Below are 27865 nucleotides of genomic sequence, written 5' to 3' on the forward strand. Positions count from 1 at the left end.
TCAGCTGGACTTTTCATATAAATCGCGCTAAAGTATATATATCACTAAATATATAATATATCTGGCAATCAAATTATGAAAAATGAAATTTCTATTTTCTTCGCATGTACAATTAAGTAATTTACTGAAAAATACTCATATCTCATTGTTTAATGATTTGTCACATTTTAAATTCCTTCACAGTATGTCGCATGTATAGCGTCATGTGTTTCGTGAATTTTGTAAAAATATGTTGAGGAACTTGGTATGTTTTAAGCGAAAATCATGCTATAAAAATTGGAATTTTTATAGAAAATGTTCATATTTTCCTGAATATACGTGCTATTCTCACGAAAATTCACAGAAATAAGTGCAATATTTTGTTAAAATTAGTCATTTACAACTTTTTTTTGATATAGGGTCGATCAAAAATATTTTTTCTTTAATCTTTTTTCGGTCCATTAAATGCATTCCTGACTAAATTTTAACTGGAAATGGTGAGTACTAACATAGGGTATATATGACGGAAATTTCAGAGTGATTTGTTCAGTATTTTTCTGGAAATTCGAGAAAATGTCAAAACTCCAAAACAATGTGTATCAGGCATTCACATACACCGGGATATGGCCTATCGTTAGTAACTGTCGGTGAAATTTATGCGACGGTGTTATCGTACCGGATTCGCCTCCACCTCCGCGAACTCTACTAGCCATCTTGTTTTCTTTCGGACATAAAAACTTATGGTAACTAACGGTCATAAAGATCTTGTTCGGGCCATGCTTACTTGATATTCCCGGCGTGAGATAGTTGTTCCGGGTGGTACTATATGTATGTGTGTGTATAGTGAAACGCTGAAGTCGTGGGAAATTTACCTCGTTCTGCTACTGGCTTGGAATTTGATAGTTGTCGACTGTGATTTGCTTCAGCCATTACAACCTTTTTTTTTTCTTTTTATACCTGGGAAGTAGTTACGTTGTTATTGCTTTATTGTCAGGATATTCATCTTTGTGAAGACAGAAGTAAACAAAATAAGACTATTGAATATTTTAAAGGATTAAAGACTTGATTTATTCCGTGTTCATGCTTTTGCAGAAGTTGAGAATTTTAATCTCTTTGAAATTTATAAGTTGTCTATCATCAATTTGATTAGGGTAATTGATCGGATTTTCATCATGACTTGAAACGTGAACTTCATATTTTATAATACTATTAAATTGTGAAAAAAATCTGTCGATCGATCCCTTCCTGGATAACATGTAACGGGTGTTCATAAAATAACTTTGCCGATAACCCCACCCCAGCGACCGCTGAAATCGACGAATGTGAATGAAATTCGAGATAACGGTGTTTCAGAGTATGTGCTCGGAAAAAAAGGTGAACGAAATCCTTGCTCGAGCAAGGCATCATGTTCTGCCTGCTCTCTGCGGGAAGACTTTTTCAAATAGGAGACCGGCCCACCGCAAAAAACCAACTTCAGCCTCCCACTACTGTAATGTGCCGCTAACGGGTTTGAACCTGGCTGATCGCGATGAAAGTTCAGCTCGATGTTCACACGATCGCACAGCGACACAAAGCCAAGATAAAGTTGATCCGCATTACAACGGATCCCGCTTATATAACGTATTCTTCTGGGAAATGATCAAGTAGATTTTGTTGTAAACCGCGTCTTGACGGTGATACAACGTGAGACAGTCGAGTTTTATTTCTGGAAATTTAGTCAAGTTTTTATAACTAAAATTATTCTAAAAGCTGTTTAGTTTATTCATTGTTTGGTAACATGCTATTCCCTTTTCTCTCATCCAGTCCAATGTTTCATCTGGTGGAAACGTCCATTGCGTCAAAAAGAAAAAAACTTGTTCAGTGTATTTAGTAACACACACAGTAGTTTCATGTTGGTTGAATTATTGTTGTCATGTTCGCAGTTAGCATTGGTTGACGTGGTGACAAAAAAGTTCTCAGATGAGAGATGATGATGCATGTGTCGAAGAGTAATAACCAGGAACATCTTGAGCTTGTCCTGTTGTACCTCAACCTGTTATTACCAGTATTTTTTTTTTTCTTTGATATGTGCTTTTTCAGAACCTCACCCGTCAGTTTGTAGAATTATTCATGGCAATTGATGTCAGTTTTGGCATTATCCGAGCCCAGTCGGCGTGAAGCAGCTGTAAAAAAATAAATGTTTCTTAGAAAATGAGGGAAAAAATCGGTTTATGGGCAGCTACTCGTAATTTGGCATTTTATGCTGTTGAAGCTACCATTTTCTGTGTTGCCATTGGAGCAAGATTATTCTGGCTTTCGGTCGAGACGTGCCGTTTTCCCTTAAAAAACCAATAAAAAGGAGACTTTTTGATGTCCCGACCTATTGCTCATAGTATCTATCTTACGATTAACGACATTAGTCTTCCCCCTTGTGTCCTTATCGGCCCTCTCTAAAGCGACGCAAACACCTGAGCTTATTTGAAGAAAGTCCTATACCTTACCTCATTTTTAGTAGTTTTGGGATTTGTAGAGGGTTCTTGGGTGTCGTCTTCACATTTTATCAAGAGGCCAATATTGGACCTCCCAGGTAGTTTCGTGGTGCGGCCGTGAGAAAAGAGGCTGACCCTCCTCCGATAATATATTGTCCCACTTCTGGTATTGATAGTCAAAAAGTGCTCGTTTCTCGTAACGACGTTTTTTAACTCGCCTATTAATCCTGGTTCGGTTTGAATTTATTTGTTCCCCGTGCCTTTCTGCACCTGACCGTTCTTGTTTAGGGAATAATATTGCTTTTTTTCCCCTATCGTGAGTTTTTAACCCCATCGGTTATTTTTAACCATGGGCGTGGATACTAAAAAAATGCCGACGTTTTCTTTGTTTTTATTTATTTCTTAGCAATAAGTCACTCTGAAAGTTTTGAAATACCAAAAAACTAGCAGTTGATTTTGATTTTAGACTTTTTCAGTTTCATGTTCTTGAGTTATTTTTCGTTGTGTTTGATACAGATTTTTATCGGTGAAAAGCAATAGTTGATGTGCTGATCTAATTCCCCTCCCCTCAAGTTCATAACAAGAGCAGTATATGTTTTAACCGATTTTCAAAGATTCACTTTCAGCAACAAAAAATAATCGCACTTGTCCTATATCTAGACTGTAGGGTGGAGGTGACAGTTGAACAACGGAGCTTTTGCATAAACTCTTGTTCTTGTGAGGCAAGTGGATACATGATGTTGCATTGTCATAATGGGGGGGGGGGAACTGCCACCTTTTTCTCTGTCTTTGAATGCCTCTCAAGGGTCAGGGAAAAATACTTCTGGGAAACAAATCGAGGAGCATCACAAGGCATCGGTCGCTTTTTTTCTTCCTTTACTATAATTATAAGCATAGAAGTTATTCATTAGCATAAAGGTTAGTTGACTTTCTTCAAAGAAAGAAAACACTGTTTGGAGAGCTTTTAAACTGCTAAAGCATTTGTCTCGTCATTTGTAAGAAGCCAAAATTGTGATTTTTTTTTTTTTCTTTTTTGAATGCGTCTTATTGGTAGATCCATGATTCATCACATCTCTGACACACGTTTAAAAGAATCACTGACAAATTTTTCCATTATAAATCTCCCATAATTTATGAACGAGTGGCATAGATCAGCTCGTGAGCTCCCTGAAGAAAATAGGAGTTGTTTAAGATACAAGGTGCGTTCCCTAAGAATGTCTTTCATAAAAAATCAACAAATATAAGTGCGGCAAAAAATAATTTATTATTTTTTAAAGTATCGCTCAGATGATATGCAGTAGACATCAGTCGTGTGGCCCCAGTTGCTTGGCAACTGGCACCATGGGAGCAGTCTCTGCCAGATGTCTCTCTTTCATTATCATTATACCCTAGAGCCACCACAGCAGATGTCATATATCGACAGATATTCTTTAGGCACAGGGGTAGGTACAACAGATACTTCCCCATATATACCGACGGCTCCAAGAGCCCTGGCCATGTCGGTTGTGCCTACATCTGCTGTGAGGAGACATCTTTCAAACTTCCAGACACATTGACTATATATTCGGCAGAACTGTACGCAATCCTTCAGGCTCTACGGCATATACGACTCAAACGCCACCGACGATGCATTATCTATAGCGACTCTCTCAGCGCATTACAAGCACTGTGTTCCTGTACGTTTCACACTCATCCATTCATTCATTCCATTTTTCATGCACTGCATTACCTCATTCATCATGGTACCACAGTAAAATTTTACTGGGTACCAGGTCATGTAGGAATACCGGGCAACGAAAAAGCAGACACTGCAGCTCGAACAACTACTAACCTTGACAATAACCTTTTGGTACCTGCCAGTGACCACTTCTCAATCCTCCGGGAAGTGATGCATCACCGCTGGCAGGACCATTGGAGCAATCAAATTAATAACAAATTACATGCCATCAAGCCCACACTTGGCCATTGGCGTTCGAGCTGCAGAACTAACCGAAAGGAGGAAGTTCTGCTTGCCCGGTTGCGCATAGGACACAGTCGTATCACACAATCATATCTTTTATTACGAGAGAGTCAGCCACAGTGCCCACATTGTCAAAGTCCATTAACCATTACTCATGCTTTTACTTGTTCATATCATCGTCATCATTTTACGACCGCTTTTGGTCAAAGTCATCTTTCACTTCATGACATTTTAAATGACCACAGCGATGCATCTCGCATTTTTAAATTCATTAAAGTCATTGGTTTTTATAACAAATTATAGATTTTTACGATTCATGTCATTTTTTTATGCTTTACGTTGCTTTTTATCATGCATGATTTTAGTATTTTGACATGACAAAAGGATGATTTTTCTTATTTTTATACTTTGTGTTGGCGCAGTTTGACCAAATTGGTCCTTGCGCCAGAAAATTTAAAATCCAATCCGATGATATGCAGTGGTCCCACCATTCAATCCACTTTTCAAAGTAAGCAGAGAAGGCTTTTTCTGGAAGCTGTCTCAGTGAACCCTACACAGCTGAAAAACTTATATAATTCTCCCACAGAACTTCTTCAACATCGTAAACAGCAGAAATTGCATGGTGCAAGATCCGGACTGGTATATTGTAAGGGGATTGCAGCATGATTTTAATATTGCATTCACATACATGTACTATGTTTCAGTTTTGAAGAGTTTAGAATTTGAGAAAACATACTGCAAGTGCTCAAGTGAGTGCGGTTCCGATGAACCACATTGAAAATTATAAAACATAATAGCTGAAAAATGTTTATTTGAAAGCTGCATTGTGTGAGATACAGGAAAATGTGCAAACCTATTACTGTATTGCACCCCCCCCCCCCCACCTTTCTTAAGTAATTCTATATATTGGAAGCTTGGAAACTGCACCCAACGATATCGATCCCCATTTGTTCAAGCTCTAATCTTAACAAGAAGTAATATATGTGTACTGATGACATCGCTCCTGGATGGATTCTGCACTTTTTCTCTTATAACATCTTTGGTAAAGGAGGACTAACAAAGATGAGATCAAAAAAAGTTCATAGGCACTAGTTTTTCTCTAGTCTAATTCCTTGTATAAGAATAAATATCTCTACTTTGCGATGTGATAGATGAGGGATAAAAAAATGACTAGGGTTATCCCAACCAGCCTCTTGAATTTCCATCATCCTCGTTTGTTGTGTGATTTGTGAAAAAAAAAAATGTCGGAGAAGGAACGGAAAAAATGTACCTTGCGTTACTACATTTAGTGTGGTAAGATGAATTTCACCATTTTTGTTACTCCTACGCTTAACGGATGCGTACCCGGAATCCCATCACTGCGGGTGACGAATCCACCGAAGGTTACAAGATAACTAATAGCATCGGAGAGGCAGGAGGACCTTTCTCCTTTGGATCGTTATCTGCATGGTCTTCCCTTATTCAAAGCGTGTTGTATCTGAAGAAGGGACGGCTGCTTGTTTGGCTTTCTACTAACGAAGATCAAGTCATAGGTTCCCTGTTCGTAAACAAATGCGAAACTATAAAACCCAGGCTTTCATTTGTTTTTTTCATTTTTGACTATCCTGTAACGCAATTTAAAAAAAAAATTACTGCTTGTTTAAATTTTTAATGTATTGTTGAGCAAATAAGAAACCTGTGTTTTTATTTTTTGCAAATATTTATGCTTTTTTTATACTTTTCCTAGAAGTGGGCTTCGTAAAAAAAAATCCGGTATTGATTCACCCGACCCATTGGACCATCCTTCATTCACTGAATATTTACAGACCCCAAAATATTTGTTCACTGAAAAACTTCAGAAGAACAGAAAACTTTTAGTTTTTGCACCTTAGAATTTTACCTTGCTTTAATTTGGGTCAATTTTTAGAGAGAATTTTTCTAAAATCAATTTTCTGCGGGTTGTTAGTTGAAAAAAAAAGTATACTTGTTTGAAAAAAATCGAGTTTCTCCTAAATTTTAGTTTTTTTTCAGAAAATGTTTCGATCGCATTTGATACAGGATGTCCCATAAATTCGTGAATAGTTTAAAAGTTCATAAAATTTGAAGGAATCTGTATATTTGAATGCGATCCGCGAAAAAGTTATTCTTATGAAAGTTTTTTTGGTATCGAAAAAATATTAGTTCAGATTTTTGTTGATAAAATAAAAAGGCACTACACCAAAGTAAATCATACAGTTCTGGACCTGTCTTCTGTGTCCGAAACGTTCGTAAAGCGGCAGTCGGTTATTCGTGGCTGTGGTAAAGCTTCACCAATGTGAACATCAGAATTAAAAAATTTATGGAAGCTCCAGCAACAGAAAAATTCAGAAATGAGCACCCTGCATTTTATAGGACCATGATTTATATATTTCCAGTGATTTGCTTTCGTGCAGAATTCTCTTTCGACAAAAATTTGAACTAATTTTTTTTTTCTGTATAAAAAAAAAAAAAAAGTCCCGCTTTGTGGAAATAACCTTTTCATAAACTGCATTCAAGTATACAAATTCCTTCATTTTTTAAAATAAATTTTTAAACTATTCACGAATTCATGGCACACAAATCAGGGGTGCAAGAGCTGTGCCAATTGCGCCGAAACGGTTCTCTTGCTACATGGTGCGCCAAGGCGCCGAATCCCTGCGCATTTGCGCCAATTACCGTGCATAGGTACCGCTAATGCACTGTAGTGCATTAAATACCCGGAATTTAGGAAAAAGCAGCATGAAAATTTTGTTCACTGGAAGCGTTCTATCCGAGACACGGAAAAAGGTACGGAGCTGGATAAACTTCAATTTTTTTTTCCACTTCCCACCATCTACCACAATCACGTTATGTCGTGACCTTGGAAAGTAGTTCTACTAACTTGAAGTATAAAGTCCTATACTGTTATTGGTTAACCGGCAGGCTATCAAAGTCCCTGAGTGAATATGCCGAATTTTCCGATTTTGGAGACCGTTTTTTCTCCTGCGGGTTATATACTGAAAATTACGGTAATTTCGCGGCTGCCAACCTGCGTTCAAAGACCGCATACATCGAAAAGAAGATTGGTTTACTCGTTTAAATTACCGACATTTTTCGAAAATCATTGGAAAAAAATGGGATCTGTTAAAACTCCAGCTAAAATATTCATAGTTTTGTCATCTAGTCACTATGCGGTCGTGTGATTATCGTCGGCAGTTGCCGATCGTGGCAATTTCACATTGCGAAAATCCGGATTTGGTGAACACAGGGGCGGCTCGAGGAAAACAATTTCTACCCATGCGGAATCTGTTTTTGGCGCTACTGACGGCGGTTTTTTTTTGGTAAACAAAGCTTTTTTCACCCGTTCAATTCCATTTGGCACCCGTCCTAGGGCGGCGCCCAATATGGCCGCACGGACCGCCACTGCATTGGTGGGGGAGGGGCATGCTTTTAACAATAGTCAAAGGAAGGAGTTTGTACTAGGAGCATGTGCTCATTTTACATAACTTCTGTAAGATACCTTTTTTTATATTAATGTCCTACCTTTCCAAAACATGTTGGAGAGAATGAAACGTTTGCAGTCCCTCTCATTCATTGCTGGGATGTTGCTGAACTTTGTATCACTAACAAAACTATTAATTATGTGTGATGAATGGGTTACACTACAATGCAAATAATTACAAGAAGTGAAATCAGTTCAGAGAATAGATAGATATTGGGCAGACATATTCAAACTTTATAACCTTGAAAGCAGCCCAAAGTTCAAAATTTTGCCAGTTATGGTGAAGCCTTTTTTATCTATAGCACATGGTAACGCAGACAGTGAAAGAGAGTTCATTGTTAACAAATAAATAAAAGTCTGTTCGAACATTGAAAAATCTGTCCATCCAATGCTTTAATGGAATAAAACATATAAAATCTTATGTTCAAGGGCATTAAATATTTGAAAAAAATTGTCATTGAGAGAGATGCTGAACTTCTGAAAGCAACTCGTGATTCGTAATCTATTAACATGCTATTAGGTTGAAAAATTTAAGTAAATAAGGTATTTATATTTTTCTCGTTTTTTGCATTTTGCTTTTAAATTTAATAATTTTTTTTAATTTTGTGAGAAGCTAATTTTTTTTCACGGAAACCCTTATTATATTCTGCACACACTTTTTTTATATATCAGGATGAATAAGATTTTGGTGTTCAAGCAGCAGAAATTCTTGCTGCATAGGTTTTTAGTATGCATGTTGCTTAATTTGAAAAGAGTCTCATGATTTTTATTCGTCATTTCAGTAATGCATGTTTTAGTAGTGACAGATAAGATAATTCAGAAAAAATTTAAATGGATTTTAATTTGTGAAGGAAATTTATTTAGAATTATTTGTTTCAAACATTTTTGGTAAAACTTTTGGCATTTCACAGAAAAATTACTCCTTATATTGCAGATATAGTTCGTTTTTAGTTCTGCTCCATTTTCAAAATTTCTGCTCCAAAAATGAAATTCGCTGCTCCGAAATAGATGAGGGGCGCTTGCACCCCTGCACAAATACATAATGAAAATTTCAAATAATAATGAGTATCAGAGGGGGTCTCGATCGACCCAGTAAAATAATGGTCCACTGATTAATTTAAAAATTCGGTGTAAAAAGAAATTCAAAACGTGTTTTCTCCATTTCGTTTAATTTTGTTATTGGTCATTCCATTCAGTTTTTTACCCCCAGAAAGGCACTTTTAACCCATGTAAGAAATTGGGGGGGGGGGGGGGCTTTCGGAGAAATTTATCCTGAGCTCGTTAATGCGGCCTTGGAATTAATATTTTCCCGCAGAAATAACGCCACTTTCGCTCAGATTTTTATTAGAGAATCCGAAATTATCGATCTGTCTGCAGTTCGAATATTCAGTTTTCATATTAATATATAATATTTCACATTTTTCATAAATATTCATTTTAGTCTGGGATTTACAGGATTTGATATTTGGTTTGGCTTCGTTGGCCATGTTTCTCCCGCGGATCAGGGGTTGACCGTGTATGTTATAGATCTTCGTCGGACTTTTCTTCACCTGCTTTATAAAGAAATACACTGGTGGCTCGAAAATTTGAAAAGAAAATTCAGCAGCTGGTAATGCTATTTGTGTTCATCTTCACTTCAGAATCCCTCTTGTTAAACGCGAAGTAAGGATGACTCATGTTTTTTTTCCTGGTTGGGAAAAATGTCAGCGTTTTGCTAATGGAGGCGTGAACAGCAAGAGGTCGCCAATGATTTTTTTTTTCGACTTGTCAACCTACTTCCTCATGATCCTATTCATCTGAATATGGTTGGTGATGCTATTGGGAGGAATTCCGTAAAATTGCGTTGCTCTAATTTCCACAATTAGGATTTTTTTTTTAAATTTAAGTAAGAGAAAGAATTGAAATCGAGCAAACATTTTGAGATATATATACACTGAAGAGCCAAAAAAACTGGTTCACCTGCCTAATATCGTGTAGGGCCCCCGCGAGCACGCAGAAGTGCTGCAACACGACGTGGCACGGACTCGACTAATGTCTGAAGTAGTGCTGGAGGTAATTGACGCCATGAATCCTGCAGGGCTGTCCATAAATCCGTAGGAGTAAGAGGGGGTGGAGATCTCTTCTGAACAGCACGTTGCAAGGCATCCCAGATATGTTCAATAATGTTCATGTCTGGGGATTTTGGTGGCCAGCGGAAGTGTCTAAAGTCAGAAGAGTGTTCCTAGAGCCACTTTGTAGCAATTCTGGACGTGTGGGGTGTCGCATTGTCCTGCTGAAATTGTCCAAGTCTGTCACAATGGACATGAATGGGTGCAGGTGATCAGACAGGATGCTTACGTACCTGTCACCTGTCAGATCTAGTCTAGTCAGATCTAGACGTATCAGGGGTCCCATATCACGCCAACTGCATGCACACGCTCCATACCATCACAGAGCCCCCACTAGCTTGAACAGTCCCCTGTTGACATGTAGGGTCCATGGATTCACGAGGTTGTCTCCATACCCATACACGTCCATCAGCTCGAAGCAATTGGAACCGAGACTCGTCAGACCAGGCAACGTGTTTCCAGTCCTCAACAGTCCAATGTCGGTGTTATCGGGCCCAGGCGAGGCGTAAAGCTTTGTGTCGTGCAGTCATCAAGGGTACAAAAATATACCATGGGGTTCGAACCCCACAGTGGTGGTCGGAAGAATGACTTTAGGAGAACGCGAAGAAACCTTTTTGCAAATGAAACCGAGCATTCTATTCGATTTTTTGACCACCGCTGAACAATGTTCAGAAAACCTAAGTCGCTCGTCAATGAGAATTCCCAAATCGGTGACCCTAGTTGCATCCGGGATAGTGACACCATTCAACTCGTTAGAGAACTGTGGGTTATTCGAACCAAAATGAGTGACCATACACTTATCAACGCGAAACGTCATGCTCCATTCATTTGCCCATGCTGCAATCTCGTTTAAGTTGGTCTGGAGCAACTCCCTATCGCTTTGATTCCCGATTACCCCCATTAGCTTGACATCATCTGCGAATTTGCTAGTAATTCTAATCGAATGAAATATTTTTTTTGAAGTTATTTTTGAAAAATCGACTTCTAGGGTCGTGGCACCCCTTAAGGTGGTTGCAAACATAACTGCAATCTTTTTACTCAAGCATGCACAACTCCGCTTTCGCCATCACCCAATACAAGCGCCAAACTGAAGAATTCACCGGGCAAGTACAGGGTGAGCAAAAAGTCCGTAGAAAACACCACGGGAGCCCTATAACCGGTTTTCTAGCTACTCTCTTCGAAAAATCAAGTGACGTCACCCTAGTCCTCACGCGACCGTCTCGTTAGAACACGGGAAGTAAAATTACTGTTTTTTTTTATAAATTTTTTTGCAGTTCTAATTCACAAAACTTTATCATTTCTTCTGAGCGGATGCCAAAAATACCGCTGATAATATCAAAATATTTTATTTTTTTGAAAGTTGTTTTATTTTTGACACTTTTTTTTTCGAGCCATGTATGCAATGTGAATCAATGGGAAGTACGTACGTTTGTGTAAAATCGGAAAGGGAATTATCAGTATGGGGAAAAAAAATTTCCCCATAAAAGAACCTTTTGATATTCAAAGTTCGGGGGAATGTATAAATTGAAATAAGTTATGATTTCATCTTTTTCTTATAACTCGGCCTTACATTCAGAGCCGACTAGGGAAGAGCAGGCGGGTGAAAAAAAAAATCAATTTTTTCTTCATTCTCATCGCCCCCAACTCAAGTCAACCCCCATAGGATCCTATACTAAGAGATACTAACCCCCGTCCCGGAAACTGGATCCTATAGTAAATTCAAAGCTTCTACCGCCCCCCCCCCCCCGAGAGCGATATTGTCCACTTTGGGAAACTGCGATAAAAATGATCAACGGAATAAACTTTTTTTTTCTTACATTTGATGTCATGTTTATATGAGAAACCCTTTCTTACATTCTGAAACGGAATGGAATTTTATTTTTTCTTTGAACATCGACGAAATTTACCTCGATTTTCACGATTATGTTGATGCTCAGAAAAAAAGAAAAGTTTTGAAAAGAAATTTTTATTTTTTAGTTTTAAGGATTTGTTCCTTACCATCTGTTTCTCCCACATTCATGACAGATGCGTCTGGTGCTCTAACATTGTTCGTTGTTCTCTCTCTCCTAAATAAAATATATATTATTGGATCGCTTCTCAAGTGACAGTTGCTGCTAATGACTGTTTTGTTGCTATTTGCAGATGCCGGAAGAACAAGCTTTCCAGATGATGAAGCACATCTTATTCCACCTCGGTTTCCGTCGACAATACATGCCCGACATGGTCGCTCTTCAGGTAATACACAACTTCCGAGATTCTGAAATAGAAAAATAAAACACGTTTACAACCGAAAAAATAAACAGAACAAACGGATTCTTTCGGATTCAGTTTGGTGTATCCATCTCTGGTGCATGTTTGCGCATCACGTTTGATAATGCACGGGAATATATCTCGGATGTTTAAGAGTATGCTGCGTGGCAAACCTCCGTTATTTGACGTTGATGTATGATTCTAAATATCTTCTTCACTCTGAATGGGCGAGTAATGTTTCCGACACGACGAAATTAAAATCAAACTCCTCTCTTATATCCCATAAATCAAAGAGCTTTTTTTCTCCTTACCATTATTTCCAGTTCATTATGAGCTGAGGACGTGATCCGTCAAGATGAAATGTAAGAGGGCCTTTAGGGAAGTGGGTGGAAACGGAGTTAAGTACGGATCGAGGTCTTGTTCGTATCACAATATAGTTCTTATTCTCTATAAACCATGTTGCATTGTAAGAGGACGTATTGCTTTTTTATCGCACTCGATTGCGGAATTTCTGAAAGTACATTTTCTTGGCGTGTCCCCGTAAAAACTAGCTCGGTATTTTTTCATCTCTCAATGCTTAACAATAGTGTTTTTGCTTATCCATCAACGAAAATTCTCCCCCCCCCCTCCTACAAGCTGCATTTGTTTAATGTATTTATTCTTAGAAGCGTGTATGAAATTTTAATCGTGGCTCTCAACCTTTTACGTTTGAAGTACCCGTCTAGAAAACGTTTATTTGCGTACCCCCCCCCCCGTATTTTGTGCCATACCAGAGCTAATTTGTATTTTGCCTTATTTTACTCGCTTTTCCGCTGCAATCTGCGGCTGCGTATAATCCGAAGATTCGAATTTTACCACTTTGAGGGGGGGGGGGGGAATGTCATCGTAAAATTAGTACACGTGAATTTCATTCGCCATTAAATAAAATATTAAGAAATGAAAAGAATTATTGGTCACACATGTTCTTTTGCCGGAGGAAAAACAAAATTTATAATTTTTCCGCTTTTATCCAAACATCTTTAAAAAAAACATCATTTTTACAAATTATTCATTTCTCTCTATTCCATACTTTAAAATAAATGAGAAGATAATACGCAGCGGCGTATAATCCACATCATGAACAGCCGTTTTCTAACATGAGGGGTTAAAGCAGAGTGCAGTTGATTAATTCCCATTTTGAGAAAAAGAAGGTATTACTAGAATTGTTATCATAGGTTCCCATATTAGAAATTTTGTGATTTCACAATCTAGTGGCGAATTATTGGAGCTGAGATTTAGTTCATTCTTTCAACAAGTTTAGCACTTCTAGACTACAATTCTGGACTTGAGTCAGAATTGTTTAAAATGTGACTTACACGACTCTGACTTCAAATCCCTGCGCATTACACGTGGGAAATAACGGTGTTATTTTTAGGGGAAGGGGGGAGAAAAGTCATGAATCTAGATTGTTTGGATATAGATTTTTTTATTGCTGATTATGAAACGTATAATTAACGTTCTGAAGTAAAACATATTTTTGGCATAAGTTATAAAAAATTCTTGCAACTAGCATTGGCCTGTCTCTCCATTTTTTTTCTCTTTCAACCTCACAGGTTAACCGTGAATAGCAAGGGTGCTTAACCTTTAGCAAAGTGCAGGCCACTTCAATTGATTTAACGTGTCGTGGGCCACTTAATTTAATTAATGATTTGGATCAGCGCCGCAAGTTACTTATGAGATCTGTAAATGTGCCATGGGCCACTTGGGGTGGATATGTTAATATGCCGCGGGTCCTCAAGTGATGTGAGAATGTGCCGCGAGCCACTTGAGTGCTCTGGAACTTAAGCTCTCGAGTATGATCTGTCTCCAAAATCTATAGGTTTTGGAGACCATACTTATAAAGGGACATTGACTTGGTTGAGAGGGTGCAGAAAAGAGCCACTCTTAATTCAAAGACCACGGGTTGAGCATGTATGGTGTGTGTGAATCCCATACGCATGCTAAGTTTTCTTAGACTTTTCAGTTATCATGCATGAATTGCGAAATAATTTCAAATGAATCAATGACTTTTGTTACAGATTCAAATGTATCAGCTTTCTCGATTGATACACGATAGCCACCGTGATCTGTATGACCACTTGGAGAAGTACGACATAGCACCAACATTATACGCTGCTCCCTGGTTTCTCACCCTATTTGCTTCTCAATTCCCTCTGGGATTTGTGTCTCGATTATTTGGTAGGTATAGAAAACCCTGATTTCCTAAATTTTGATGACCTTTATGCTACTGCATATATTGTATTTAATTCTTATTATTTTACCTAAATAACCACGTTCTCTTTCAGATTTAATATTTTTGCAAGGTGTCGAGACAATCTTCAAAGTTTCCTTGGTTCTGCTTCGAAACCAGAAGGATTCTATCTTGCAGTGTCATGGGTTCGAAGCCATCATGGAGTTCCTCAAAACCGGACTCACATCGATGAATATGGTCGAATTACAGATTGTTTTCAATCAGGTTAGTATGCATCATCTAGTTAAATCTAAGTTTATAGGTAATTTCGAATCTAATTTTAATAATTATTACTTGAATATAAGTTGATAAATGCTTCAAGAATTTTTTTGCATAAAAAAAAAAAAAAGACCACTAAAATTCATTGTTTCACGGACAAAATTAAGTTCGACTCCCATTTAACAAATTTTTTATGGGCAGAAGTTCCTGTGCTGTTGTTTTTGTTGATCTTGACCCCGATATAACGATTTTCCTGGATTTGCAGAATAAAAATGTCAGTTTTATCTGATTCGTTATAGCAAGGTTCTACTGGATCTTCTATTGAATTCCATGGAGTGCCACATAGGCATATGGGAAGCAGGATGACAAAAATGTTAACACATTATTCACCGTCACCAGTTAACTCGTGTTTTTATGCTCACGCGTAGCTGGTATGATCAGTGAGCTTTTCCTTAAAGGGGGAAAAAAAAGCGGTCTATACGATGTGTTAATGCAGTCGAAGCTCGTTGTAAAGGACCCCCCCCCCCATTGTTCCATCGAAAACTTACGTTGTATTGGGTACTTCCCAACAAGAAATGAGACAATTATGAACGTACATATTCAGAAATAGAATTTAATGGAGATGAAGAAAAATTCGTATATTTCTTGGTTTTCCCGCTAGTTTACGCTTGGTTTACGTTTTCGGAAATGTAATTTTGGGGACTTACAGCACTTATACTGATACTGCTGCGACTGCGTTAATTTTTATTTAAAAAAAACACCATCTGCAAAAATCGACTAAAAATATTATCTGATAAAATTTCAATATCTACGAATCAAATTTTATTTCAGCCATTCAGAATCGATTTCGAGCATTTCGCCAGCACTTTTTAACAAAAAGCTTAAGTTAACTCTTTGCGGTCCTATGTCGAATTGAACACACCAGTAAAAAACAGTGCTCCATTAACGGGCCCCCTTACAATTTCAGGAATGCCCCAGTGATTTTGGCTTTGTAGCAGAACTAAAAAGAAACGCAAAAGCTAGTGATCACAGGCGACGAGGGCTCTATAAAGTAAACGAACTGTACCAACCAAGTACCGAGAAATCTCTGGACCGGAAAGGGTTAAATTTTATCCTGTAAAGGTGCAGCTATGAATAATTTCTTTTCCGACTACGGTACTTACCCCAAGAAATATGGCACTTGAAACGGGTTCGCAACTCATGAAATTCTTCTTTATCGACATTTTTTTATAGCTAACTAGTCATGCATTTATTTATTTTTTCAATATTTAATTTAATTTTAAGGGGGGAAACTCTTTTCAAATGCTTTGTTTTTTTTCCCAATTAAGGTATTCACATTAGATATCAGCCAGCAACTGCATGCCTACGAAGTTGAATACCATGTACTTAAGGAAGAAATGATGTACAGTCCATCTCGTGTCGATGCCGAGCTGGTTCAGAAAATGGAAACAGCGAATCGAAATCTCAAAGTACAAAATATGGAACTTATCGAACAGCTGCAGGTTAGTATTTTAGTGAGATTACAGTAAACCTCTCTACAACGATACTCGATATAACGATAAATTCCTCTGCAACGATATTTTTTTTCAAGTCGTGTTTGGACTCTTCGATATTAAAATCCTCTCGTTTCGACGATATCCTTTACTACGATAAATCCCTGTATAACGGGTTCTTGACCTTTTTCAACCGCGAGCCAATATCAACAACGTGATCAGCTTTGGATTATTTTTCTAAATTAGTGAATTTTTATGACCCATCTTGGCAGCCCCAGCGACTCAAGTTTAAGAACCCCTGCTCCATAAAAATTTTAAGGAATTTTGAAATCGTTGCTATGACCGTTTTTTGTATCCTCGAAGAAAATCAACAAATTTTCAAATTCGTCACCTATTTTTGTTTTTCGGAGGGCGTCTAACAACATCGGTATTTTGCACTACGTTCCCTGACAATGTTAATTAAGTTGTCGTTTACCTTTTTTCTGTGTAGTAAACAAAAGTGTGATGCAATATAGTATTACGGTGAACAGTAAATACTTTTGAATCCAAGGATGCAGAACCTCTGGCCCGCGGGCTCAATTAGGCTGACAAAATGTTCTATCGGATATTTACACTTACAGCTACTTCGGGAACTTATAGTCCATGTGGTGCTGCTGTGGTGGTCGAGTGGTCATAGTGACGGACTCGCGTCGCGAGGCCTCGGGTTCGAACCCCACCGTCGCCACAGTGGTGGTCGGCTGAAATTGGTTTTCTGTGGTTCCCAACTTCAAGGCGCGATTGCGAGCCGATATCCCCGTTAAGAAAGTCTCGCCGCAGAGAGCAACAGACCTACAAACAGTACAAATGTAAGTCAGTCACAACACATCACTCACTTTACTTCTGAAATATAGATGGCAGCACTGAAAAATCAAACATTACATACGCACTCAGACTGTTAGGTACACACAGTTACACTTCCGGCACAACTCACTAGATAGTAAATCGCCCGTAGACGGTGATAGACCTGAGTTGGGCTCGGTTGAAAGTAAGTCAGTCCATGTGGTAACCACATCGATAACCTTTTCACCTCTTCTGTAGTGGTCGGTTCCCAACTTCGAGCCGATCTCCTCGTTGAAAAGTCTCGCCACAGAAAGCAACAAGCTTACTTTCGTAAAATCTTCAATCATTAAATTTCACTCGTAGTTCGAAAAATAGGTGGCAGCTCCATAACAAGTATTTCACAGAAACAAGCTCACAAGGTTCACAACACGGACAGACACATTCCAACATGTACCAATTCGTTAGACGTTCCGAAGAGGAATATCGACGAGGTGCATGTATGGTTTAGTAGTCCATGTGGTGGTAGTAGTCGATTAATTATAGTGACGGACGCGCATCGTGAGTTCCCGGGTTCGAACCTCACCTGCGCCACAGTGGTAGTCGGCTGAAGTTGGTTTTCTGTGGTTTTTCAACTTCGACGCACGAATGCGAGCCGATCTCCCCGCTAAAAAGTCTCGCAACAGACCTATAAACGGTATAAATATTCAATCATTGCACTTCACTTCTGAAATATAGATGGCAGCACTGAAACAGCGTTCGAAATCATTGGTGGTCTGAGACTACTGATTAAAACAATCGGACCACCGAGAAAAAAAAATTATGGTAGTCCGTTGGACCACTAGCGAAAAACTTCGCGTCTCCCTCCCAGCTGTGATACATTGATCGCGGAAGAATCTCCTATTTCAGAATCACCGATCCGCAGTCGATTTTTTATGGCTTCTTGCAACCCTCTTGGTGGTATATCACTCTTCTAAATGCCAATATATTTGGGAAAATTAATGATTACTTAGAACAGTTTTCGTTTAGCGGACCAGTAGGTTCTCGTATTCACTTATCAAGGGGACCGGTGACTTTTCTTTTTCAATTCTAACGCTGTGAGAAATCAGACACAGCACTATATACGCACTCAGATTGTTACGTACTCACACTTCTGGCACAGCTCACTCGGTAGTAAATTGCCCATGTCGATAGACCTGAGTTTTGCCCGGTTTGAAAGAAAGTCAGTCCATGATAAGTGCACCAGTTTTTCACCCTCGAGCGATAACCATCTCGTATATCTGACCCGCACACTTAAAAGGTTGTGCCCGTTACTTTATACCAGGGCCACAGCTAGGGAGGAGCAGATGGGTCTGTTTCCCCCTGCGCTGAATACGGGGGGTGCCGAATTCCCTCTTTAATCACTCCTTCCACATTACACAATGACGCCAGAATTCGAGCTTGCCGGGGCTAACCAAGTATCTAGTTGCGGCCCTGCTTTATATATCCGACATCAGTGTTCTATTATAAAATTTCAGCCATCTATAATGTTATCCATTATTTTATTAGGTTGCATACTCTACTATTCATAACCTGCAGTCATCAGAATCAAGTTACAAAAGTACAGTTTTAAGATTGGAAAATAGAGTCCGGTTGCTTGAGGATGAAAAGGAAGTACTTATGCACAGTCTCAACCTCATGAGGAAGAGACTTCAAAAGCTTGAGATGGCTGCATGCGCCGAGGATGAGTGTAACGAAACCGAAGAAGACGACCACCGTCCACCCTCTTTCCAGGTTGTATATGCCCTTGCGGGAACTGAAAAAGATGAGGATATGCAACTTAAGCAGCTCATCAAAGATTTCTGTGATAGAAGGGATAGTCAGCAGTCCACCAACAAAGGTTTGTGTTCATTTATTGTAGAAATTGTGCTGATTTTTGGATGCATGTAAAATAATATTGCTTGACGCCTCACAGGCTGTCTTGACAAGCTCAGAGCCTTTTTAAGCTAAATTTATATAGCAATTTTTATGCATGATGGTACAAATCTTTATTTTGGATCAAATGTCAGACACTGGACCCTGTAAGGCAGCGATTCTCATCCTGCACACCCTCTCTCCCCTTGTGGTACTAAAGTATTCCAGGAATGAAAAATCAATTGCAAGAGAAGCCGTGACAGGAGGGTGTCTTTCCGTTGAAAAGTCTTGTCATCAAGACACTCGAAACACTGAGTAGTGCTATTAGGTTGCTGTTACTCTCTGGCTTCTGACACATTTAACTCTCGCACCGGAAGCGTACCCAGAGGGCCGCTCAGGAGGCACATGCCCCCTCCCCTAAGCCAACCAAAAATTAGAAGAAGAAAAATTGATATTTCGATGAAAAAATTGAAATATAAAAAGAAAATACCCTTTATATATATTATATTAACCGATTTCTGTTAATTTAAATGCTCTCTGTGAAGGATGGTAACTCAAAATATCTTGTGTCCCTGCGTATGGGCGGACATACGGTGGGAAGCATTGCACCCCCCCCCCCCCCCGGAGTCAAAGGTAAAGTTGACTGATCTAATGCATATATGAATTGACATCATCTCATCGTGCCCCCCCCCCCAGACTTTCCAGCTCCGTCTATACCCCTGCCTCTCACTAACATTGACAAGGGCTTGCAATATTCCAGGTGCCAAATCACTCTAGTGACTAGGAAATCGGTACCTACGCCTGTAATTTTCAATTCACAATTGGGAAGTTAGTGTCTGAGGCCGGGATTTCGCTATAAAAGTTTGATGAAAGATTTTCTTTTATAGTGTTGTCCCGGCCTGAAGATGGCTCAAAATTTTCTGATTTCATAGTAGACTGTCTTTCTGCATGTAAAGGGGTCATATTAAGTCTCGGAAAAATCAAATAGATATTCCTGATTTGTCACGCCTTACCCCACACCCCTTACTTTGCAGCTAATGTAGATCAGATGGAAGCATAATTCATTGATAAAAAATATTGCATTTTACAGGGGAATTTAGTAATTTTTCTACTATGTAAAACTACTTCTGTGAAAAAAATAATTCCCCCCCCCCCTCAAGTCTCGTTGCCTCTCATCACTTTTTTACACAGATATGCACTGGCAACTCTGAAAGAAATTTTGTCAATAGCCATAAAAGTTGTCAACTTTATCAGAAGCAGGTCTTTGAATCATCAAATTTTTGAAAGATTTTGTTTTGTGTATGTAAAAAAAGTGCATAGCGGAAAGTGTTTAAAATACACATGTAACATGGATTTAATTTTATTTATCGTTCGCACACACATTTTTTGTTCATCCGGAAATATCTGATGGCTTCACAAATTTTAATCTGAGAACTGTTGCCACTGATTTTTATTCATAAACAAATTTTGATGATGCGGAAACATGTCCAACTTTGAAAATATACCCAGTTTCTTGCAATTCTGCTTTATTTTGTAAAAAATCTTTTACCAAACTTCTATAGTGTAATGCCGTCTTCAAATAAATTTTCTGTGTATTTCAAAGGTGTTGAAGAAGAAATACATACGCGTTGTATCACTGTTTTGTAGTTTTATTATATTATATTTTTATATTTGTTTAAAAGTGCTTTTTAGAGAGGGGAGGGGGGGGGGTCTGTGGAACTAAAAAGGTTAAAACCCAGTGGTTTATTCAATGGATAGATGCGTGAAATGAATAGAATATATATTTATAGCATCGATTAACATAATATGGTTACCAACACTACGTTTGCTATGAATGATGAATAGCATTTTTTAGAATATTTGATAAAAATTATATTAAAATCGGTTGAAGTTTTTTATTAACCAGTTAAAAATTTTAATCGATTCCCAGCATTAGTTTTTATTCTGTTTATTTTGCAGATGTCTCAAGTATTTCAAAAGATCAGAAGAAGATAAATAATGCTGGTGATATAGCCATAACTGTAAGCAGTCCAGATGAGAATTCTAGTCCACCATATGAGAACTGTGATCATGGAGATTTCGACCTGATTTCTTGGAATGATCCCGTATTCAACACTTCTAGTGTAAAGAACCAGAAGAATGAGGATCTTATTTCATACATTGGGGATGCAAACGATTTACGGAAAGATGGGGTGATGCACCAACTTTGAGAAGAAAAATATATAGTTGGTTTTCTATAATTTATTTAATTACACTCCGAAATGCAAACTATTGTAGAAATATTCCTTTTTTTTCTTTGTGGTAATATTACTTACACAGTGTCCCGTCCTTGTACAATGATTCTTTTGGATCAATTTATCCCGGTGCTAATCACCATAACTTTTTGGTGCTGTGTTTTTTCCCTCCCTTTTCCAGACATGCCTATATATATGTGTGTGTTTGTATGTGGTTGTGTATGATGTAATGTATAGAATTATAGTTATTGCTCTTTCTAAGTCTTGTTGAAATAGTCTTCTAAGATCTTGAGAACAGAAATATTTTACTAGCTTGCTTTTTTGTAACGAATTTGGTCTTTCGTCGAAGTTGTTGATGTTGCCAGTTATTAACTAAGATGTTATAATAAAACGTTTTCATATTGTTATTTGTTGTATTTTCTTTCCTTCTTGCTGCTAGTTTCTGTTTTGAAACTTGTATAATTTTTGTGTGGTGCAACCACAATGCTATTGTCATTATAGTTCGTCTACTTGCATGTTTTAATAAGTCATGATATCGAACTTTTTCATCACACTAAAGCCGGGTCCACACCCCTGTCCAGCCCAATACGTTCCGAGGTTGATCATTGGTGAATATTGTGACCGCTCCACACCACATTAGATGGAGGGATGAATGATCAATGAAAGAACAACGATCGTCAAATGTTGGAGCCGGAAAGGCGCTTAGAAAAGAATGATCAGGGCCTTCCAGCCTCCAACATAAGTCAAAGGCACCGCCTTATCGTCCAATTTGTCTGGCCACACATTGGTCGAAGAACACCAACAGTCACAACACGCGTTAGCGTATTAAACTGTTCTGGAAGCAAATATTTGCCATGGAACATTAGGCCAGTCTGGACCAGTGTGCAGCCAGCCTGTGCCGCTTAATTGCAGCAGCGGAAGGGAAACATTGGAAGCAAATATTTGCAAATTATTAATGGACCAAGCTGAACATGAGTGTGGCCCTAATTGAACATGAATACACAACGTCATTGTTATTTCGTTCTGCTGAGTTTTTCAATGCATTGCTAGAAGTTTAGCTGTGTAACAATCCCCGGACTCCTAAAAATATTTTTGTCTCACGAATTTCGATCGTGATTGAGAAAAAGTCCTTACTATTTGTTGGAAAAAAATTATTTTAAAATAATTTACCCGGAAAAAGCCCGTTGTCTTTGTTTTTTTCTCCCCAAAATGACGTCACATACCTAAAGTAAAGCTCATGGAACAGTTTTCCAAAGTTGGCAAAGGAGGCAATGATTCGGGGTTTGCAATAGAAGTTACGGCTATAAAATGAAACTATGCCCTACTGACATAGTAATGTATGTTTTCACTGCTCCAAATCACGAATGAATGGTGAATTTATTTTCTCCACCGAAAAATGAAGCAAACACGCGCAGCGTCAGTTCTGCACCTCTACAGTAGTATCGACGGCTGTTGTGCGGTTATATAGTCATTGGGGACTCTCATCGTAAGGATCCAGGTTCGAACCCCGTTGGGTTCACAGTGGCGGTCCGCTGAAGTGGGGTAGATATATTTAATTGTTTCTGCGGGTTTCCGATTTAGGGGAGGGAATGCGAGCCGGTCTCCCATTTGAAAAATCTCTCCATAGAGGCAGATCTTCCATACGAAACATTACATGAAAATTCAAGCATTTGCAAGTTCACTTCAATATTGAACTCGCAAATCCACTTCAAGACTGTTGGCGGTACCAGCAAGATCACGAACCATGTTCCACAGGAGCTAAATTGGATAATAAAAATAGATATTGATGCCATATATGAATAAAATGCCAATGTTAGGAGGATTTTGTTGCCTAAAACTCCCTCTGATGAATGAGTTCGAATTCCATTCACTTTTCCGTTCCGATATTTTTGTATAGAAGACAAATGTGCATAAACATTGATTGAAATAAAGAAACTTTACGCTGGGATTCCTGCTGCCACCTATTAAATAGCAGAACTATTTACTATAAATTCTCCAAGTAAAGGACTATTGGTTTTATACTAGTATGCAGCATGAATATGAACAATATGTTGTATATCATATATATTGCTTATTTTCATGTTGCATACTGAGGTGAACTTCTGCGCTGTATAATACCGGTTACCATATTTGTATGCTTGCAGAAGAATTACTTTGTGGTAAACATGAAAATATAGTAACTAGTATTATATGGTACATAAAATTTGCACCGAATATGTAGTATGAAAATAAATTTTCGGTAACAATATTTTCACTCTCTACATCACTTTAAGATGGGAAGAAAATTTCCCAACCTTTTATTTTTTTTGCCTTTTCGCAAATTATTTCTCTCGTTTATGCGAAATTGTTTACTTACTAATCTCTTCAAGCAAAAAACGGTTGAACACGTATGAAAATTTTTTTTTTTATGGAAATTGAGGGACACGCTTTGAAAATTATTCAAAAACATCTTTTTTTTTTCCACAGTTCATGTTAAGAAAATAAATTTTTTGCATACGTAAAGAATTTGCATGAGTTTTTTGAAGGGTTGTTGAAATTAAGTTCCTCCGAAAAATAAAAGAAAAAATCCTAAATTATCTTGCTATAATTATTGTCCTCTATTTCCACCTCCTATTCTTTATTCTTGCAAATTTTTTTTTTCACGGTTGATCACGGAAAATCGTGCCTCTTCATTTACACAAGCAGGTAGAAACGTTGGCCAAACCCTTTCGCCCAAACCTCGTATGCATGTTGTCGCGTGATGTAAATGGTGGGGGGGGAAGGAAGAGATATATATTCGCTCACCCTTTTCTTTTTTCCTAATGATTTTCTTTTCAAAGAAAAAAAAAAGCAATTGGGCAATATGAGTATCACGAAATATTATTGTGATTAGGAGGTCCTCTTCTTGATATGGCTGCCACGAAACGTTCAGCCTTGGGAAGTTTACACTCTAAAGAGCTGTTTCAACGGAAAGAAATGGCCCTGATTCGAAAGGAGAGGAAAAGAAATCGATTATCTCCGAGTTGTGTTTTCATTTTTTTTTTTTTTGTATGATTTAAATCAACTTAAAAATCGTATTCAACGGGGATTCGAGTTATTTCTTCAACCACCCCTTCATTTTGGTGTCGACTGGGCTTTCATTAACTGTGTTAATGGTGAAATGTTTCTCAAACGCTGATTCATCATCATCTATCCGAAAAGTTTTCTGGATGAAGGGTTGACTCTCGAATTTCCCCGTCGAAATCCCTTTTTCTTAAGTGAACATGTTTATACACTGGTATTCGAAAATAAGGGAACACATTTTTTCGAATTTCGCAATTATAGGACAGAAATTCGGTATGAAGCATTGAGCAATAAACAATCGATTCCCGTTTTAACGAATAACCGTTATAGCGAAAATTTCGTTGCAACGAAAACTTTTCTTATTCCCAAATAAGTTTAAATAGGAATAACGCAAATAATGAAAATAATAATGCATCGCAAATTCCAATATTTAGCAAGTTCCTGAAAATCAATTATAGGGGTGATTGTAATTAAAATCCCTGATGTAATGAAATTTTGTTTCCCGAAAGAAAAAAAAACTTAGAAATTTATCGATAGGTGGCACTGTACTCGTGAAACGCGAGGTAAATTCTCTCGCAGAATGGAAACAATAGTTAGAAGAGGCATTTGATTAACGTCGCAAAATTTTATAATCGTTCTGTAGGCCTACAGCATCTGAAGCCCAATATCTAGTAGTTTGGAAACTAATTTCCAGCTCAAGAGAAACTTCCGGATCATTTGTTTCCACGTTACTTGTTACAAAAAAAAAAAAATTACGGATTTTTTTTGGCCTCAAAAATGTTAAGTAAAACTTTTGCAAAAAAATTCAATGTGTAATCGATTTGAATTGCTTTATAATAATTTTGAAATTTAACTTCATATTCTGTTTATTATATTCTAGAACGTAAATAAGTAATTTTTGCCCTAGAATCAAATTCCGCTATAACGGAACTATATATAACGAACGTTATATATATAAAATTCCAAAAAACGGAAATTCTTTTATAACGAAGTGATTTCTTCAGTCCCTTGGAATTCGTTATAGCCTATTCTACTGTATAGCGGACAGCAGTGAAAGAACCCACTGATGAGATCGTGAGTGATGCTCATAAAAAATAGGGATGTGCAAAACCGACTTTGTAAGAAAATGTGCGATGTATTCTTGGAAAATAAAAGAAACAGGTCTAATGTGAATGTGCCATCCCGTCACACGCATCTATTAATACTGTAGTTCTTGACTCTTAAAAGGCGATTCCACGTGCATCCCGGATATGTTTCGGTTTGAAGATCTGGCTGACCAATCTATCCGCCAGATATCGTTTTTTTTTCAGATATTCTTCCACCGTTTCAGCTGGACATAGACCAGCTTTACCGTTTATAAACAGGGGGGTGGTCATAAAACACCTTTTTTTTTTTATCCACGAGCTTCTAGCGGACGCACAAATCAACAAATGCGAATGAAATTCGAGATATAGGGATGCCTCGGCTAACGAATGGGATTTATTCGGGAATCACGTTCGTCATCCGAAACGTGATTTCCCATAGGTATGTACGGAATATCGTGTGATTCGCGTTTCAGCTTCTGCCCGAAATTCAAAGAGAAGTTTTTTAAAACACCAAGGAAAAGTTTACAAAAAAAGACAAAAACTTTGATTAAAGGCTAAAATTAACAGCTTCAAAAGTGGATGAATGAGAATCCACAGGAAGATGTTTGTTTTTATTTCATACTAGCTATAATACCCAGCGCTGCCCGGGTTTTCTTCAATTGCTGGGAGGATTGAAAAAGTGACAAACCATTGTAAAGGCATATACACGTCTGGAACGAATTGGTAGAGAACCACGGTAACCAAAGTAAACATTCGGAAAGTGATTGTTGAGGCCCAGGAACCATTTTGCCCGTCAGTTTTTCCGCCCATTTCGGGCATTTGGCCAGCTATGACGAAATTTTAAAGTAGCCTATCATTCAAGTCGGGTACCATTTGGTATAAGTGCAAAATTTGGTGATCGATCTGAAATTGTATACAGTAGATAGATTATGTACGCAGCTAACACCAGCTCTAGTCTACTAAAGGCTGGTGTTGACACAACCCAGTCGCTTTCGACCGTGTTCCCATTTATTAGTGTTTTGGTCAGCTCATTTCCGTGTCCTATTCATACAAATGGAAAAGAGTCACGCTCTTCGAATGTCTGCACTGTTCAGTTTGATGCCAAGAGTTTTGCACTGCAAGAACGCGTGCTTTACAACATAGGCTCCCCTTTTTTTAACGTGTTTTCTATTAGCTGAATCTTTCATTTTACATGAAAGAGTTAAAAAACTTCAGAAATAGAAGTAGAGGTATATCTGGAAAAAGATTCCGTGGTGGACACGAGTTAATCGGGCCCGAGTGACTGTAATTCTAACGATCCCTGGCTGCGAATGGATTTGCATGATCGTTCTCGAAAAATCCTCCGAATTAAGATTGGATCGTGATCTAACAGATCAAGAATCCCGGGCTGTAAGTGGATTTGTGTGACCATTTTCGGAAACTCCCCTTCCCTCCTCCTAACCCGATCATGGCCCGACGCTCTCTCTAAATGAAGAGATTTTAGCAGGTGGTCGTAGAAAACCTGGGCGACGCTAGAATATGTGCATGTGTTGTGAACCTAACATGAGGTTTATTTCTATGTAACGCTTGTTATGGTGCTGTCATTTGTAATCAATTTTTCTAACTATGACTGAATATAATGAATGAAATCTCCCCCTCCCGCGAATCAAGTTTTTTTTTCCGTTACCTATAGCTCAAGAATCCTTGGCTGTGTGTGTGTAAGTGGATTTATGCGACCCATCGATGACCCATCTCGGAAGCTCCTGGGACTGAAGTTGGATTCTCAACCCATAGTATAAGATCCCTCCGACATAGGTTTTAAAGGCATTTGCTTTCCCAACCATCACGGCCGGTGCATTGAAATCTAAGTTTTATTCTATTATTCTAATCGTTATAATTTCCGTCATAATGATCAACAATAATTCTCTCACGAGGGGATAAAAAATTCATAATTCTCTCCTGAATTTATCTGAATAATTGAGTTGACCGATTCTCCAGCCACTCGCTCGCGTAATTCAGACTCGATGAGTTCTCAATATTGTTTTGTATCGTAGCTGGTGGTCCACGGAGTCACCGCAAGAAGAAGCAATTAGAGATGCTATTTTGTTGCGCTACACGAGACATTTCTTTTTCAATGTTACGACACGAAACCAGCTTTTTTTTTCTTTTCTTTTTCATCCTATTAATTATTTACTTGATGATTTACTCCCAATCTTCTCCGCGATATTATTTTTGTTTTCAATTTTTATCGTTTTGTATCGGGAACCAACCGCTGATTAGTTCGGGCAGGTCCAGATCAAAACCCGATAAAGTAATGTTAGCCGAATGTGACGCAAGCGGGCGTGGCACTCAACAAAAACAAAAATGTGTGTGACCTTGGCCAAGGAGCATTCGGGCGCCGGCCGCAGGTAAATAAATGCTAGTACCGGTAGGGGGGGGGGGGTCCCTTCAACAGATTGACCCTCAGTCGCGACAAAAATCTCTTATTTTTTTGTGTGCGAGATTTGAGGTTCGCCAAAATCGTTAAGTTGTTTCGCCAAAGCGATGGTGGGGGAAAAAACGCAAAACCTTCCTGATCCAAAGCAATTAAAA

At 38.3% G+C, this 27865-nt stretch overlaps 1 protein-coding gene across 1 annotated transcript in view; it reads left to right on the forward strand.

The window, feature by feature from the left end:
- Positions 1-21574, forward strand: part of LOC149069467 (TBC1 domain family member 1-like) — a 114046-nt gene extending 92472 nt beyond the window's left edge. Inside the window, exons 18-23 of the mRNA XM_089249436.1 lie at positions 12136-12228; positions 14301-14460; positions 14568-14737; positions 16060-16233; positions 18589-18919; positions 20893-21574. Coding sequence (XP_089105562.1) covers positions 12136-12228; positions 14301-14460; positions 14568-14737; positions 16060-16233; positions 18589-18919; positions 20893-21143 — 1179 coding nt within the window. The 3' untranslated portion in view covers positions 21144-21574. The remainder of the gene's footprint in view (positions 1-12135; positions 12229-14300; positions 14461-14567; positions 14738-16059; positions 16234-18588; positions 18920-20892) is intronic.
- The last annotated feature ends 6291 nt before the right edge of the window (positions 21575-27865 follow it).

This window comes from Pholcus phalangioides, unplaced genomic scaffold (assembly GCF_987345545.1).
Source record: "Pholcus phalangioides strain wild (caught in Gottingen) unplaced genomic scaffold, Ppha-v1.0 ptg000022l_1, whole genome shotgun sequence".
NCBI lineage: Eukaryota > Metazoa > Arthropoda > Arachnida > Araneae > Pholcidae > Pholcus > Pholcus phalangioides.